This window comes from Necator americanus, chromosome X (assembly GCF_031761385.1).
Source record: "Necator americanus strain Aroian chromosome X, whole genome shotgun sequence".
Classification (NCBI taxonomy): Eukaryota; Metazoa; Nematoda; class Chromadorea; order Rhabditida; family Ancylostomatidae; genus Necator; species Necator americanus.
The window spans coordinates 10,374,804-10,390,641 of record NC_087376.1 but is presented as its reverse complement, the minus strand read 5'-3'; the positions used below and the strand labels follow the sequence as shown (position 1 = coordinate 10,390,641).

At 45.7% G+C, this 15,838-nt stretch overlaps 6 protein-coding genes across 12 annotated transcripts; 5 read left to right on the top strand and 1 right to left on the bottom strand.

The window, feature by feature from the left end:
- Positions 1-5,115: 5,115 nt before the first annotated feature.
- RB195_022187 (uncharacterized protein) lies at positions 5,116-5,403 on the top strand (the record flags this gene model as incomplete). Its single annotated transcript, XM_064209228.1, has 1 exon — positions 5,116-5,403. The coding sequence occupies one exon, from the start codon at positions 5,116-5,118 to the stop codon at positions 5,401-5,403; it is 288 nt and encodes a 95-aa protein (XP_064065109.1).
- Positions 5,404-6,141: 738 nt separating this feature from the next.
- RB195_022186 (uncharacterized protein) lies at positions 6,142-6,852 on the top strand (the record flags this gene model as incomplete). Of its 2 annotated transcripts, XM_064209227.1 has the most annotated exons (2): positions 6,142-6,267; positions 6,316-6,852. In XM_064209227.1, 2 exons carry the CDS (start codon positions 6,142-6,144, stop codon positions 6,850-6,852), a joined length of 663 nt encoding a protein of 220 aa, XP_064065107.1. The 2 variants fall into 2 exon arrangements, with proteins under 2 accessions (XP_064065107.1, XP_064065108.1); XM_064209226.1 differs by lacking the exon at positions 6,142-6,267 and having other exon boundaries at positions 6,523-6,852.
- A 52-nt stretch (positions 6,853-6,904) lies between these two features.
- RB195_022185 (uncharacterized protein) lies at positions 6,905-7,315 on the top strand (the record flags this gene model as incomplete). The annotated part of the gene is made up of 1 exon (XM_064209225.1): positions 6,905-7,315. One exon carries the CDS (start codon positions 6,905-6,907, stop codon positions 7,313-7,315), a length of 411 nt encoding a protein of 136 aa, XP_064065106.1.
- A 1,225-nt stretch (positions 7,316-8,540) lies between these two features.
- On the top strand, positions 8,541-10,505 carry RB195_022184 (uncharacterized protein; the record flags this gene model as incomplete). Of its 3 annotated transcripts, XM_064209224.1 has the most annotated exons (2): positions 8,541-9,920; positions 9,969-10,505. In XM_064209224.1, the coding sequence occupies 2 exons, from the start codon at positions 8,541-8,543 to the stop codon at positions 10,503-10,505; spliced, it is 1,917 nt and encodes a 638-aa protein (XP_064065103.1). The 3 variants fall into 3 exon arrangements, with proteins under 3 accessions (XP_064065103.1, XP_064065105.1, XP_064065104.1); XM_064209223.1 differs by lacking the exon at positions 9,969-10,505 and having other exon boundaries at positions 8,541-9,935; XM_064209222.1 differs by lacking the exon at positions 8,541-9,920 and having other exon boundaries at positions 10,176-10,505.
- Positions 10,506-10,597: 92 nt separating this feature from the next.
- On the top strand, positions 10,598-11,305 carry RB195_022183 (uncharacterized protein; the record flags this gene model as incomplete). 2 transcript variants are annotated; one of them, XM_064209221.1, is made up of 2 exons in its annotated part: positions 10,598-11,037; positions 11,092-11,305. In XM_064209221.1, the coding sequence occupies 2 exons, from the start codon at positions 10,598-10,600 to the stop codon at positions 11,303-11,305; spliced, it is 654 nt and encodes a 217-aa protein (XP_064065101.1). The 2 variants fall into 2 exon arrangements, with proteins under 2 accessions (XP_064065101.1, XP_064065102.1); XM_064209220.1 differs by lacking the exon at positions 11,092-11,305 and having other exon boundaries at positions 10,598-11,041.
- Positions 11,306-11,840: 535 nt separating this feature from the next.
- Positions 11,841-13,515, bottom strand: RB195_022182 (uncharacterized protein; the record flags this gene model as incomplete). Of its 3 annotated transcripts, none has more annotated exons than XM_064209219.1 (3): positions 11,841-12,455; positions 13,247-13,393; positions 13,468-13,515. In XM_064209219.1, 3 exons carry the CDS (start codon positions 13,513-13,515, stop codon positions 11,841-11,843), a joined length of 810 nt encoding a protein of 269 aa, XP_064065098.1. The 3 variants fall into 3 exon arrangements, with proteins under 3 accessions (XP_064065098.1, XP_064065100.1, XP_064065099.1); XM_064209217.1 differs by lacking the exon at positions 11,841-12,455 and adding an exon at positions 12,696-12,791; XM_064209218.1 differs by lacking the exons at positions 13,247-13,393; positions 13,468-13,515 and having other exon boundaries at positions 11,841-12,443.
- Positions 13,516-15,838: the final 2,323 nt, after the last annotated feature.

The window sequence follows — 15,838 nt, the reverse complement described above, 5'->3', positions numbered from 1 at the left end:
GCGGATTGATTAACGCCAGAAACTTTATCCTTTATCGTTTTTATTAGTTCATATATGCACAACAACTACAGACCTATGTACAAGGAGGTCGATGTCTTATATATGGACTTCGACTTATATTAATGTGGACTTATAGACTTGAATACAAATATAAATATATATAAATATATACATATATATATATATATATATATATATATATATATATATATATATATATATATATGAATATACTTAACAAAGAAGATCACACCTTCTAAAAGGTCAATATTGTTGAATTCAACGCCGAAATTGGCTCTACAGGATAGGACCACTGCCTCCTTCGGAACAGATTTTTCTTCACACGGAAAGGAGAGAAAGCCGCAAAATTAATAAAGCGAAGTCCCAGAATCATTGTCGACTAGGACTTCCTCGCTTCGATAATCGGTTTTTGGGGAGGCACATCAACAACGAATATGATCAGCTTGTGGAATATCTTCACGACTGTCTGAGGAAATGAGGAGAGTTATGAAAAGAAACAGGCAAGAGCACAGCGTTGCACCAGTCGGAACTTTGCCAGTTACAAAACTAAAATGACCTCTCTCCAGAACCTTGAGGGGAAAATTACAGCACTGGGAAAGGGGATGGAGAAAGTCATTCACGAATCCTACTCAGACCTCTTCGGTTGCCATGTCCACTTGTCTCCTCATCATCTGAGAGAAGATAGACATATCGAGGCTCCCAATTTCGAAGTCCAGTATCTCATGATGCCGGTGAAAAATCGTAGTTCATCCGACATGAAGAGTGGAATCTGAACATAAAAAGAACTTACCGTCGACCCTTATCAACACATTGGCGAGGCTTTTCTCTCGTTATCTGTCGGGATGCGAGGTTCCTAAGCGATAGAAAGCCAGCAAGACCGTGCTGTTGTATAAGTATGTATCGCCAAATCTGCTTACTGTCTGTAATCTACAAGCTCTCTACAAGAGTAATCCTATGCAAGAATAAAAGAATTTCATATTAAGAGCGCTCATATGAGCAAGCAGGGTTTCGAAGAGGGTTCAGCACGATTGGCCACATGCACAGCGCTTTAGAACTCACAGAAATATTGCGGAAGTACAAGATGCCACTCCGTCGCACTTGAATGACTTGAAGAAGGCCTTCAATTCGGTTGAAGCAGAAGCAGCCTTAGACGACCAACCGTTCTTACTACATACGTCCTCGCGCTATCATCCTTACTACATATGTAACGATACTTCGTGAGCTATATAGCAACTTCACTACCGAAATTTTCGAATTTTACAATAATGTCACAATCGAAGTGAAGAGAGGAGTTCGTCGGAGCGACACAATCTCACCCAAAATATTCCAGTCTCAAGACCACGATGTGAGGATTGGAATGAGATAATATGGGAGCGACAGTTGACGGTCGGCAGTCATACCATCTTCGTTTCGCTTATGACATCCCTCTGATAACATCAATCAAGGAACAAATGCTGGTTGCATTTGATGAAAAGTATAAAAAGATCGGTCAGCTCAGCTGAACCTAGAAAAAACGATGTACATGAATAACGAATCTTTCTGATGCCCAATCACGTTCAATGGAACGAGTATATCGGAATGCGCCAACCAGCAGTATATCTAGGTTGGAAAAATAAAAGGAGGGAAATGGCGGCTTGGTGAGCATAAGGATGTAGTAAAGAAGAACATAGGAACATCCGGCTCCGTGGCGACCTATTCAACACCAACGTTCTTTCTGCTGTGACCTTCCGAATCGTGGGCACTTCACAAGCAGGAGAAAAGTGCAATCAGCGTCATAGAACGCTCAACTGAAAGTATTATAGTAGGAGTATCAAACCTTGCGCAAGCGGAAAAGGGGATTCGAGGTTCAGCCGTACGTCAACGGTAGAAGATGCATGACGCTATCGCATATGCCAAGGAACTTTTCAACGGCAATCGCTTTACGACCGCTGTGAGCGACTGGATACCACGCGATATAAAACGTACTGTAGGAATATCGCCAACCCGATGGTCAAACCTCTTCAGTCCTTCAAGAAGATATGATGGTGTTTTAGTTCCTCGCGAGATCTTCGTGCGCGATGGAAGTATCATTGGCGTCTGCTCGAACAAATTGACGGAAAACTGGAGCACAGATGATACCTCCTTTTCTCAAAAATAGTCCTTTTTTTCAAAAAAAAACAACTTAGGACATTCTAGCATAGCAACTAATAGAATGCACAAACAGGAGAGAGGCGGTGCTTCTCCAATGTGGGAACTCCGCAAAGTCGGAAAGAGTGCAGTGCATCTATGGTCTCTCGTCATCATCACTGTATGTGTTTAAAAAACCAAGGAAACTCAAACAAATTAACCTACGTACAACGAATCAGTTAAAGCCATTCAATTCCACAATTGTCACATCAAGAAATGAAAAATCCACTGAGATCATTGTCTTTCACATAATGAAAATACCTTTGTACTAAATGCAGTGCACCCGCGTATGCTAGTCTTTCAGTTACTTGTACATAGCGGTCCTGCTTCTACTGAAAGGAAGCTGGCATCTAAGCATGGGCTTCGATAGTATACGAGCTTTTAAACTGCACAACTATACGATGTAATTTCCATGCTGCAAGAAGGTCCATTCTTCCAGTATACATCCAAAGCCCATAATCACATGGTTTAAATGGCTCGGAAAACGGAATCCTTCATTACCAACGAACATTTGTTTTTTCATGACAGTTGCTCTGAACTAAACTCCAACAAGCTGACTTGTTCAGAGCAGGGTCAAGCGAACACGGTGGTGATGGAACACGACTCTCTCGAATACGATCCTCCGCCCTCCTTCTTCCTGTTCTTCTCAAACGTTCCTGCAACAGTTCTCGATTGCTGCTAATTCAATATATCGAAACTTGCATGTGTTTCGAAAACTCGAAAATTAGACGGAGGAACGAATGGCAAATGTGAAAATCGGTAGTTGGCAGAAGCGAAGAAATACAACTTACTAGAAGGCAGAAATTTGCCAAAATGTTGTTGAAATGCTGGTATTGAAATATTTTCGTTTTTATTCTGTTCTATTTCTACTCTAGAATCTATGAATTAGCTTAAAATTCCGAACAAAATACATAATACGATCAAAAATAGGATAGTCAGGTCGAATCACAGAAGGACGAAAAAATGCGAAGAAATCAATGTTTTGTCCCTGCAATATGATAATGTGGCCTCCTAAGTTCGACTACCGGCTGAGGCAAATCTTTGCAGAAGGGATAAAAACTAGAAACAACTTCCAAGAAATGAAGAACTTAATTATACGTAGTTTACGGCAGTTTAAAAGTGAATTTAACGAAATTTAAACGAAATGACTAAAAAAAGGCCAGATTCTGTGCACATTGTTAGGTATGGGAGATCGCAAATAACTTTGTCATACAGAGATCAAAAGAAAAAGTTCAAGTAGTCTTTAGGAGAAGAATGTTTGCCTTATAAAACAGTCACATCGCTGTTTTTCTACTTTCTAGTTTCTCGGAATTTTGATGGGACGAAATTTAAAATTTTCCGACTTTTTTTGATTTTGAGAAAATCAGACAATCCGGAAAAGAGAAATTTTGCGCATAGGAGTTTTCTTTGACTCTCCATTTAAATCCAAGAGTGATTTTTTAAAACGCTGTCCCATTTTTTTGCAGTGGAAAGAATTGCCAAAATCCCAAATTTGTGGTTTTGAATAAAATTCAATAACTCGGAGTAGCTTAGTGCGATGCAAATCATCTTCCAGTATGTTATAAACGAAGATTTTCTCAAGCAGATGCTGCATCAAACAATCTCCAGGGCCGCGCTGTTTTTCCAAATTTTTGATGGCACAAAGATGGGAAAGATGCCATTTTTCCCATCTCTGTCCCATCAAAATTCCAGAAAGAGTAGGAGGTGGGAGAGAACAGCGATGTGACCGTTTTCAGAGCAAACCTTCTTCTCCTAAAAGGACTATTTGAACTTTTCCTTTTGGTCCTCTTATAACGAAGTTATTCGCGATCTCCCAGACCTGACAATGTGCACAAAATTTGAGTTTTTTGGTGACTAAATTTTGCTAAATTCATATCTAAATTGCTGTGATCTACGTAGAATTAAGTTCTTCATTTTTTAGAAGCTGTCTCAAGTTCCCATCTCTTTTGCAGAAATTTGCCTCAGTGGGGTGCCGAACCTGCGTGGTCTCATTATTACATTGTCAATACATCGGCCGGGGCGGGTGTAGTGTAGCGCTTGGAGCTTCCGGTTCCTGTACGATCGATCAGAGGTCCGAATCCACCCCAGTGCTCACCACGCCACTCACTCTCCGGGGTGACCTCCTAAAACCGAATGAATTAAAGTGAACGTAGGGCGCATTCTAAGAGATTGATTAACGCCTGAAACTTTATCCTTTATCCTTTATACATTGGGCATTGTCAAAACGAAATGTTGATGCTTTCAACATTTCGTTTTGACAATGCCCAATGTACAAAGTGCTTTCTTTTACTGTTCTACGCCTGAAACCGACTATAACATTTGCAATTTATGATATCATTCAATATTATTTAACTAGTTTGATCCACGAATTCGCGTGTCATCCTTCCACGGATTTCCCTCACTAGAGGGATCACAGCCGGTTAGTCGCGAGGCTACGTGGCACGTCCCCGTGTGGCGGATAGGGGGCTAACCGCGGACCAGAAGCGACCTTATGCTTGACCAGAGACGCAGGTGGATTCAGGGGATGGACTCCCTGTTTCTGTTGAGCCAGGACTGACTCATGACATCCTTGTATCCCGCACGTCGGTCCGGCCAAAAGCCTGCAATCAAGTGACTGGGAGATGCAAGGGAGGCAGTTTGGAGTCGCCTCCAACAAATAAGCTCCACATGTTCACTTTGGGAGAACGGAAGTTCTCACAAAAACTAGAAGACTAAAGGTTTGCTACCTGCCCATGGGTTTTAAAATTTTTACGCAAAACACAGTAATAGAAAAGAGTCTCCTGATTCCGGAGGGAGGCCTGGTACGGTAGCGCCAGGTGGGACGCGGTTGCAAGAGTCATATAGGCTACCGAAACGGAAAAGGACTAGGATGGCGATCTGTATTATAACGCACGTACGCTTGCATCGGAAACGGCCATCGAAGATCTGATGATGCAAACCAAGAAGATCAAGTACGACATCATCGGACTGACCGAGACGAGACGACGTCACCTTCTCAACGCCGTATATGAGACTGGAGAAGAAGTGTTCTTAGGAACATGCGACAGTAGAGGTGTTGGTGTAGTTGAAGTTCTACCGAGAAGATCATGCCTTCTACAAGGTCATAATTGGCGATTTCAACGCCAAAGTTGGCCCAAGAAGAATGCCGGAGGAACTTCACATCGGGACCCACGGCCTACAATGGAACGACCAGGGGGAGGGGCTCTCTACGAATGAGAAGATGTGATCCAACACCAGCTTTGTCAATCTTCGTCGTTTACGCTCCAATATCAAGCTACGAAGAAAACGTCGAAGCTTTCTATATGGATCTGGAGAAGTTCTACAAAGGAGATCATACCTTTTACAAGGTGATAATTGGTGTTGGCCAAAGTTGGCCCAAGAAGAACGCCGGAGGAACTTCACATCGGGACCCACGGCCTACAATGGAATGACCAGGGGGAGAGGCTCTCCGAGTTCATCATGACGACTAAGACCATCCATGGGAACTCGCAATTCCAGAAGTCCTCCTCTCTACGCTGGACGTGGGAGTCACCCGGTGGAGGGTACCGTAATGAAATAGACCACATCATCGTCAATAAAAGGTTCTGCCTGACGGACGTCGCTGTTGTACCAAAGTTCTATGCGGGATCGGACCATCGCCTCCTCCGACAAAGATTTCCCTTCACAAGGAGAGCAAAGAAAGCCGCCAAATTCGGAGGGAGAAATCCCAGGATTATCATCAACTAGGATCTCTTCGCCACGCTAGCCGGCTTTTGGGAAGATTTCGCAATGGACAACATCGACCAGGAATATGACAGGCTCGTTGAACACCTTGACGAGAAAGGGGGTGGAGAAAATCATCTACGACTACTACTCTGATCTCTTCGACAGCCATGTCCACTTACCTCCTCACCATTTGAGGGAAGACTGACAAGTCATTCCAGAGGTTCTCCCGTCGAAATATGACATGCTATCATGTCAGTAAGAAATCGTACGGCACCCGGTCCCGACAGAATAAGACCAGAACACTTGAAGAGCCTTCCGCCAGTACTCATCAACACCCTGGCGAGGCTTTTTACACGTTATCTGTCGGAATGTAAGGTTCCTAAACAGTAGAAGACTAGCAAGACCGTGTTGCTGTATAAAAAGGGAGATCCACATGACATCGGCAACTATCGTCCAATCTGCCTACTGTCCGTCATCTACAAGCTCATTACAAGAGTGATCCTTAATAGGATTGAAAAAGTCTTGGATGAAGGACAGCCATGCGAGCAAGCAGGGTTTCGAAAAGGATTCAGCACGATTGACCACATTCACACTGTTTCGAAACTCATCGAGGTATCACGAGAGTACAAGATGCCGCTCTGTCTCCCCTTCATCGACTTGAAAAAGGCCTTCGACTCAGTTGAGACGGAAGCGGTCGTGGAAGCCTTGGACAACCAAGGCGTCCCTACTCAGTACATAAAGGTGCTTCGAGAGTTGTACAGTAACTTCACGACCGGAATTTCGCCATTCTACAAGAACATCATCATTGACGTGAAGAGGGGGGTCCGACAGGGTGATACAATTTCACCCAAAATATTCACAGCCACCCTCGAGAACGCAATGCGAAAGTTGGAATGGGACGACATGGGAGTGAAGGTTGATGGTCGGCAGCTACACCATTTGCTGATAACATCGTACTGATAACACCTAGCATCAGCCAAGCGGAACGAATGCTGACCGAATTCGACGAGACATGTGGGTGCATCGGTCTTCAGCTGAATCTGCAAAAGACGATGTTCATGCGGAACAGATGGATCTGGGATGCCCCATTCACGCTCAACGGAACGAACATATCCGAATGCACCAGCTATGTTTATCTGTGTCGGGAATTGAACATGATGAACGACCTGACCCCCGAGCTGGGCAGGAGGAGAAGAGCGGCTTGGGGAGCGTACAAGAGCATCGAGGATGTAATGAAGAAGACCAGGAACACCCGGCACGAAGTCCTTCAAAGAAAAATATGATGCTCTTCGTGTCCCACGCGAAAGGAGGAACCACTGGGCTACTCTGGCACACGATCGGCGCAAATGGAAGAATTGCTGGCGCCCGCTCGACAAGTTCGAAGATCAACGGGAGTCAAGGTGATCAAGGTGATCAAGTTTGATTACTCTTGTGCTGGTTATCATGCTATCCTCAATTCACAACTGGCCACCGCACATTCATTACGACCCCCTTCCCTTGCAACCCCTCTCTTTACGTGCTTTCTCTAGTGAGAGAACGTAGGGGTCTTCTTCTTGTTTTGCTTTTTTTTTGTTTTTTTTTTTCGTGCAGTATCGGTGAATGATTTTAGATAGAATTGCCAATAAAATTCCAACAGCTCTGTTGTTGATTTTGCTCATAAAGTATCTATAAGAACCTAAAGGCATCCCCCCACGAATCTGGGGTGGTACGGATATAAGGTGGAGAGTTCCTATACGGGGTCGTAGATTATGGAGAGGAGGGTGATTCCGTCCAATTCTTCCTAATTGCCGTAGAAAACGGCCCGGAAGATACGGCACGTACACAAGGCTGGCGCGCTCCAATCGAAAATAGAAGACTCCTTGGAGAAAATAGCGCGCCGGAACGCTCGAAGCCGTATCTTCCAGGCCGTATTTTACGGCTACTAGGAAGAAATGGACGGAATCACCCTTTTCTCCATAATCTACGACTCCGTATAGGTATAACCCACCTGAAATCCACACCACCCCAGATTCGTGGGGTGATGCCTTTAATATGGAGAGGCTTTATTTCTTTCCATATTTTTTTGTGGCTGTGAACAACTGGCATCTTTGGTGACGCATTATCAGAAAAGAAATTCTTCTGCTAATTTATTAATTGGAGTTGTTATAGTATCTGTTCCACGGATCTCCCTCACTAGAGGGATCACAGCCGGTTAGTCGCGAGGCTACGTGGCGCGTCCCCGGGAGGCGGATTGGGGGGGGGGGGCTAATCGCGGACCAAAAGCGACCTTGTGCTTGCCCAGAGACGCAGGTGGATTCAGGGGATGGACTCCCTGTTTCTGCTGAGCCAGGACTGACTCATGACATCCTTGTATCCCGCACGTCGGTCCGGCCAAAAGCCTGCAATCAAGTGATTGGAAGGTGCAAGAGAGGCAGTTTGGAGTCGCCTCTAACAAATAAGCTCCACATGCCCACTCCGGGAGGACGAAAGTTCTCCCAGAAACTCATGGGACTAGAGGCTTGCAACCTGCCCATGGGTTTTAAAATTCTTACGCAAAACACAGTAATAGAAAAGAGTCTCCTGATTCCGGAGGAAAGCCTGGTACGGTAGCGCCAGGTAGGACGGGGTTGCAGGAGTCATGTAGGCTACCAAAACGGAAAAGGACTAGGATGGCGATCTGTACTTATAACGCACGTACGCTTGCATCGGAAACGGTCATCGAAGATCTGATGATGCAAACCAAGAAGATCAAGTACGACGTCATCGGACTGACCGAGACGAGACGACGTCACTCTCTCAACGCCGTATATGAAACTGTAGAAGAACTGTTCTTAGGAACATGCGACAGTAGAGGTGTTGGTGGAGTTGGCGTCCTCGTCAACACAAGTACGGCAAAGAACATCGACTCTTTTGAACAACTTACGACCCGAAACGGATGTCTGCGGATGAGAAGATGTGGTTCAACACCAGTTTTGACTATCTTCGTCGCTTACGCTCCAACATCAAGCTACGAAGAAGAAGAAGTCGAAGCTTTCTATATGGACCTGGAGAAGTTCTACCGAGAAGATCAAGCCTTCTACAAGGTCGGCCTACAATGGAATGACCAGGGGGAGAGGCTCTCCAGGTTCATCATGACGACTAAGACCATCCATGGGAACTCGCAATTCGAGAAGCCCTCCTCTCTACGCTGGACGTGGGAGTCACCCGGTGGAGGGTACCGTAATGAAATAGACCACATCATCGTCAATAAAAGGTTCTGCCTGACGGACGTCGCTGTCATACCAAAGTTCTATAGGGGATCGGACCATCGCCTCCTCCGAGGAAGATTTTCCTTCACAAGGAGAGCAGAGAAAGCCGCCAAGTTCAGAGAGAGAAATCCCAGGACTACCATCAACTGGGATCTCTTCGCTACGCTAGCCGGCTTTTGGGAAGATTCCGCAATGGACAACATCGACGAGGAATATGACCGGCTTGTTGAACACCTTCACGGCTGCGCGAAGAAGGCTGAGAGTTTTAAAACCACCAAGAGGCGTCTGTCTCTTGAAACTCTTGAGCTGATACGCCAGCGTGGAGCAGCACGAGCCGCAGGGAACCAAGAACTCACGTCCGAGCTCGCAAGGCTTTGCAGAGAGGCGATAAAGGAAGACCTTAAAGAGAGAAAAGCAGAAGTGCTGGCTGAAGCTGCAGAGGCGGGGAAAAACATCCGCTATGCCCGTCGAGACTTCGCCAGTCGCAAGACGAGGATGACTGCTCTCCGGAACCCAAAGGGAACAACCATTGCATCGAGAAGGGGAATGGAGAAAATCATCTACGACTTCTACTCTGATCTCTTCGACAGCCATGTCCACTTACCTCCTCACCATCTGAGGGAAGATGGACAGGTCATTCCAGAGGTTCTCCCGTCCGAAATACGACATGCTATCATGTCAGTAAGAAATCGTACGGCACCCGGTCCCGACAGAATAAGACCAGAACACTTGAAGAGCCTTCCGCCAGTACTCATCAACACCCTGGCGAGGCTTTTTACACGTTATCTGTCGGAATGCAAGGTTCCTAAACAGTAGAAGACTAGCAAGACCGTGTTGCTGTATAAAAAGGGAGATCCACATGACATCGGCAACTATCGTCCAATCTGCCTACTGTCCGTCATCTACAAGCTCTTTACAAGAGTAATCCTTAATAAGATTGAAAACGTCTTGGATGAAGGACAGCCAAGCGAGCAAGCAGGGTTTCGAAAAGGATTCAGCACGATTGACCACATTCACACTGTTTCGAAACTCATCGAGGTATCACGAGAGTACAAGATGCCGCTCTGTCTCCCCTTCATCGACTTGAAAAAGGCCTTCGACTCAGTTGAGACGGAAGCGGTCGTGGAAGCCTTGGACAACCAAGGCGCCCCTACTCAGTACATAAAGGTGCTTCGAGAGTTGTACAGTAACTTCACGACCGGAATTTCGCCATTCTACAAGAACATCATCATTTACTTAAAAAGGGAGGTCCGGCAGGGTGATACAATTTCACCCAAAATATTCACAGCCACCCTCGAGAACGCAATGCGAACGTTGGAATGGGACGACATGGGAGTGAAGGTTGATGGTCGGCAGCTACACCATTTGCTGATGACATCGTACTGATAACACCTAGCATCAGCCAAGCGGAACGAATGCTGACCGAATTCGACGAAACATGTGGATGCATCGGTCTTCAGCTGAATCTGTAAAAGACGATGTTCATGCGCAATGGATGGGTCTCAGATGCCCCATTCACGCTCAACGGAACGAACATATCCGAATGCACCAGCTACGTTTATCTGGGTCGGGAACTGAACATGATGAACGACCTGACCCCCGAGCTGGGCAGGAGGAGAAGAGCGGCTTGTGGAGCGTACAGGAGCATCGAGGATGTAGTGAAGAAGACCAGGAACACCCGGCTCCGTGCTCACCTCTTCAACACCACCGTACGTCCTGCTTTGACCTATGCTTCGGAAACCTGGGCATTTCGCAAGCAGGAAGAAAACGCGGTGAGCGTCACTGAACGCGCAACTGAGAGAGTGATGCTAGGAGTATCCCGTTTCACCCAAGTGAGGGACGGGATTCGAAGTTCTCTTTTACGCCAGCGATCGAAGATTAGAGACGCCGCCGCATTTGCCAAGGAAAGTAAAATAAGGTGAGCCGGACGCGTGATACGCTTTAATGACAACCGTTGGACGAGATCCGTCAGCGACTGGGTTCCCCGCGATATTAAGCGCGCTACAGGAAGACCGCCGACCCGATGGTCAAACTTCTTCACGAAGTCCTTCAAAGAAAAATATGATGCTCTTCGTGTCCCACGCGAAAGGAGGAACCACTGGGCTACTCTGGCACGCGATCGGGACAAATGGAAGAATTACTGGGGCCCGCTCGACCAGTTCGAAGATCAACAGGAGTCAAGGTGATCAAGGTGGTAGTATCTACTGGTTTTAGGGCATCAAAGAACTCAATTTGGAGGAATTAGATTTCCTCCACAGTATTTGGGTAACTATGCGTGGTTGCCCTTCTCCTAGGAGGGGTTTTGGGATTTTACTGTACCTCTGTAAAAATACATGCACCTACTTTATGTTCCCTCACTGGAAAGAGAAATCTGATCGCATTTCTATTTTTTTTTTCGGATTTTTTCGACATAAACCAGAAGCTCCGATTCCATCGATGGTTCTTCCCTTACACAGTGTATGTCGGTTCATAGGTGTGCGCGAGTTGAGAGGCAGATGGAGTCTGCCGGCTTGGGAAAGTGTTGAAATGTTCTCTCCTGATGGTCAGAGTTGCTTCCACAACAGCGATTCCGTTGGCAGTGTTTAAGACAGACGAACACCTCTTCATCCGGCCGCAATATCGCCTAGGCAGAGTATGGGCTTTGCTCATGTCCTTATCTTCCCACGCCCCTTCAAATTTCTTCGCTAATGACGCCCATTCGTTCTCACGATCACGTTTCAGCTAACGACGCAACCTCCTCAGTCGCTTCTTCCGGCTGAAGTCACCAGTTTTGCGGGCAACGCATACAGAATTGTACGTGGATATTGTCTCCACAGATGCAAAGGTGAACTTCTTCCTCAGTGTTAAAACCGGCAGCGTTTCCTTTGCAGCGTCCTGAATGCATTTATTGAAATACTCAGTCATCGTCTTTCTTCCTAGTCCATAATCCAATGTTGATCGAAGCTCGAACTTCTTTCTGCATTCCCCGTTTTTCAGGCTTGCCAATTCGAGCTTCAGCTGATGTTGAGCTTCACCACTCCTTTTCTGAAACCGTACCATGAAGCTGAGAAGAACTGGGTGGTGGTCGGAAACAAATGCGACGTCCCAAACAGCTGTAGATTTTCGGATGTCTGACAAAGGAATGTTCCTTGTCAGAACGTAATCGATCTGATGCTTAAGAGTTGGCATCTTCCGCTTTCGCTGCTCTTCTAGCGCTAATGTGGTTGTCCTTTGCCAAGTAAGCTGATGGCGTCGATAATTCCCTTTAGACGTGAATGCAGTGGTGAGGTTCGTCTGCTCGCAAAGGTCTACCAGACGACTTCCGTTATCCAATGTTTGCTTCATAGGATTATTCACCTAGCACATTGAATTGTTATTCAAGCCCCATCTTTGTATTTGCATCAGTTCTGAAAATCACCGTCTGCTGGCTCGGTATATTAGATATTAACGTATTGAGTTTATCATAAAACGCGTCCCCGTTCATAGTTTTCAGCGGTGTCCGTAGGTGCGTGAGCACTTATGATCCAGAGTTTTAATCCTCTGTGATCCCGTGATCGAACATCTTGACAGTGTTGATCCGATCTCCTTCACCAAGTTTTAGTCGTTCCCCACAGCTATTGCGCAGTCTCCTTCTTTCTTTTCATCAGCCGGAGTAGATGGATGAATGATGGAGTGATCCCTGATGCGTGTTTCCTGCAATGCAGCAAACAGTGGAAGGAGATATCGCAGTAGTCTGGCCAGAGCGACTTGTTGGAATTCAATTGACATCGATATCAACTGCTTGCGAAGAAGGATGAGAGGATTGGAAGATCCCTCTCAAGCCTTCCTTTTGCGGGCGACACCGTTCTCTTTTCGAGAAGTGTAGGTAAGTGAAGACGGTGCTCAAAGAATTGAACGAGGTAGGGAAGAGAATAGAGTTGCGAGTAAACAGAAAGAAGATACAGTTCATGAAGAACGACTTCTGCGAGGATGGAGAAATATGTACAATGTGAAAGCTCTGGAATATTGGAAACCTCATCATGCGTGCATCCCCGCTGTTCCATGATCATGGAGAACGACTTGAAAGAACTGAGCAGAGTGATAAGAGCAGCATGAATACCATTCACATGGATATGTACCAACTGACGTACCAGGAGCTCCGTGCTCACCTGTTCGATTGAACAGTTTTTCCAGCGCTCAGTTATGCAGCGGAGGCAAACACAACTACCATGCATGACGATCCTTCTAGCAAAAGGTGCACATCCGAGCACTTTGTACGTGGGATTTTCCAACATTTTGTTAACAGCATCCTGCCGCTAGAACAGGAGCTTGAAAGCACGTATTTGCAGACAGCGTTTCACCAAGGTGAAATATCGAGTCAATATCAGACCTTCACGTCACCTTCACGCGAAAACAATATGTCAGAAATGAAGTACATCGAGCATTTCAACAATATTCAGGGTCTTCGACAAGAAACAGAGCACCTGTAACATTACATTCAGAAATATGGCAAAACTGGAACAAAAACTTCAAATTGAACATAAGAACCGGTGAAAGCACGTATTTCTGGAACGTTTTAGCACCACCATTACCAGCCCTACCTAGGATGGGCACGCTCTAGCAACACAGCAAGATTGCCTGCAGGAACCAGGTGCGGTGCGGCTCGCCCGCGTGCGGCAACCTCATAATACCGGAATTCGGACATCATGGATTACGAGTGCAAAATAAGGGGCCAAGCTAGAATGAGTTGCGACAGCGAAGAGCAGACCATCTAGGTACGTACGTTTTCTAAACAATCCTATCACCATATTCGTACTGCTTCAAATCTCATGTTCATATTATAATGAATAATCAGCTGGCAAAGCTTCTCTTTGTGTCTTGTAGTGTTAACGGGCTCAAGCACTGTGGATAGGTGCCTTAGATGATCCCCCTTTATGTATACGTGAATGTCAATGAACCGAGGAATCTTAAAACAAGACTCCAACCTTTCTTATTCGGGAGACCAACAACGACCATCAACAACGTCATTTCTCAACATGGCAACGTGGGTAAGATATTGTTTTCTCCCCTCCACCTTTACACAATGGATCTTGCTCGTTAACGAAAAGAACTAACAGTGATCTTCTTTGGCAGTTCTGTAAAAATACATTCAAGAAAAGAATCGACGAAAAGGTACTAATAGTTGCGTTGGATATGTGAGGGACCGAACTTAGACGATTGTACAGCTATATAGATTTGAAATAAAAGTGCTAAAGCTGCACTCAAGCACAGCGAGTTTTGGTTGAACCTAGTTAGTACTGTGGTTGCACCTACAAAAGACGCAGTCCATTTAATACCTGAGTAACTGAAATTAGTTCCGGTTCTTCATCATAAGCTCTAAATGTATGTAGCGCTAATTCTGGGGAATTCTAAAACTACATATCGAACATATCTGGCCAATGGGAAAAAGTTATTATACTTCCACTAACTAGAGAATTCCGCCTTCTATGATTGACAACCTCTCGAATGGGAGTTGCGGCAACAAAGTCTAGGAAGTATTTCGCCAGAAGGAATTTGTTGGAATGCTTAAAAGAGCGATATTCAGTTGACGATAGATTTATCAGCTGTAATGAAATAGGCCGAGACCTGTGATCATTTTCGTTCATCTCCTGCGTTGATTGTGGTGCGTTTGCTCGGGCGCTGGGGCTAACTACAATTCCCAATCTATTTCGCAGGTTCTGAGTGTCCAGTTAAGTTTGTAAGTCTTGAGAGTGATACAACCTTATTTGCTCACATGTTGAGTTCTCTGTTGGATATTAAAATATAGCTACCGGCACTATGCAAGCGAGTGTAGAAGATATTAGCAGGCCTAGATTTTGTGTTGTAACAGAGGAAAAGAGGAAAAGTAGTTATGTACTAAATCTTCCGAAAATGACATCCAAAATCAATGTGGGAGGGGTTGGTATGTTTATCATACAGTCGGTGACCAACATGACCACTCGGTCTCTAAGACATTGGAGGTTTCTTGGACTCTAACTACGTGGAGAAATTGCCCCATTTATCACCAAGTGTGTCAAAGGCAGCATACCACGAATCTGAGGTGGTGTGGATTTCAGGTGGAGTATTCGGTCGTAGATTAGGGTCGTAGATTATGGAGACTGAGGTGGTTCCGCTCATTTCTCCCCGAATCACTGCAAGCAGCCGGCCCCTGAATACTGTCTTGTACGACGCCATCTATTGCAACGCTCCACCCCTTGCGCGGTATCCGCCCTGCGATTCGTTGAAAATCAATTCGGAATGCCCCGATAGGCAGCAAGGGACGCTGCGCGTGGAAGGATGGCGCGCTGCAATAGAAAGCATCGTACATAACAGCATTCAGGGGCCGGCTGCTTGCAGTGATTCAGGAAGAGATGAGCGGAACCACCCCGGTCTCCGTAATCTACGACCTCGTATACGGATACTCCACCTGAAATCCGTACCACCCCAGATTCGTGGTATGGTGCCTTCAAGTAGCCAGAGGCAATTCCCCCCTTGGTGCAGATACGCCTCATCAGCCCTGTTGGACACGTTCAGGACCGATTGCGTTAATCTCTTAAAACTACGAGTAAGTGAAGTAACATTGCGCTCAGCATTACAAAAGCGAAGAATCCAATCGATCCGAAAATAAATCCACAGTGGAGGAAATGTCGCACGTAACTATTTACCAAGCCCAGTACTGGAGAAGTATCACATGAAATTAGAACAAACAAAGAAACAAAGTACCATAATATGAAACTGAAAAT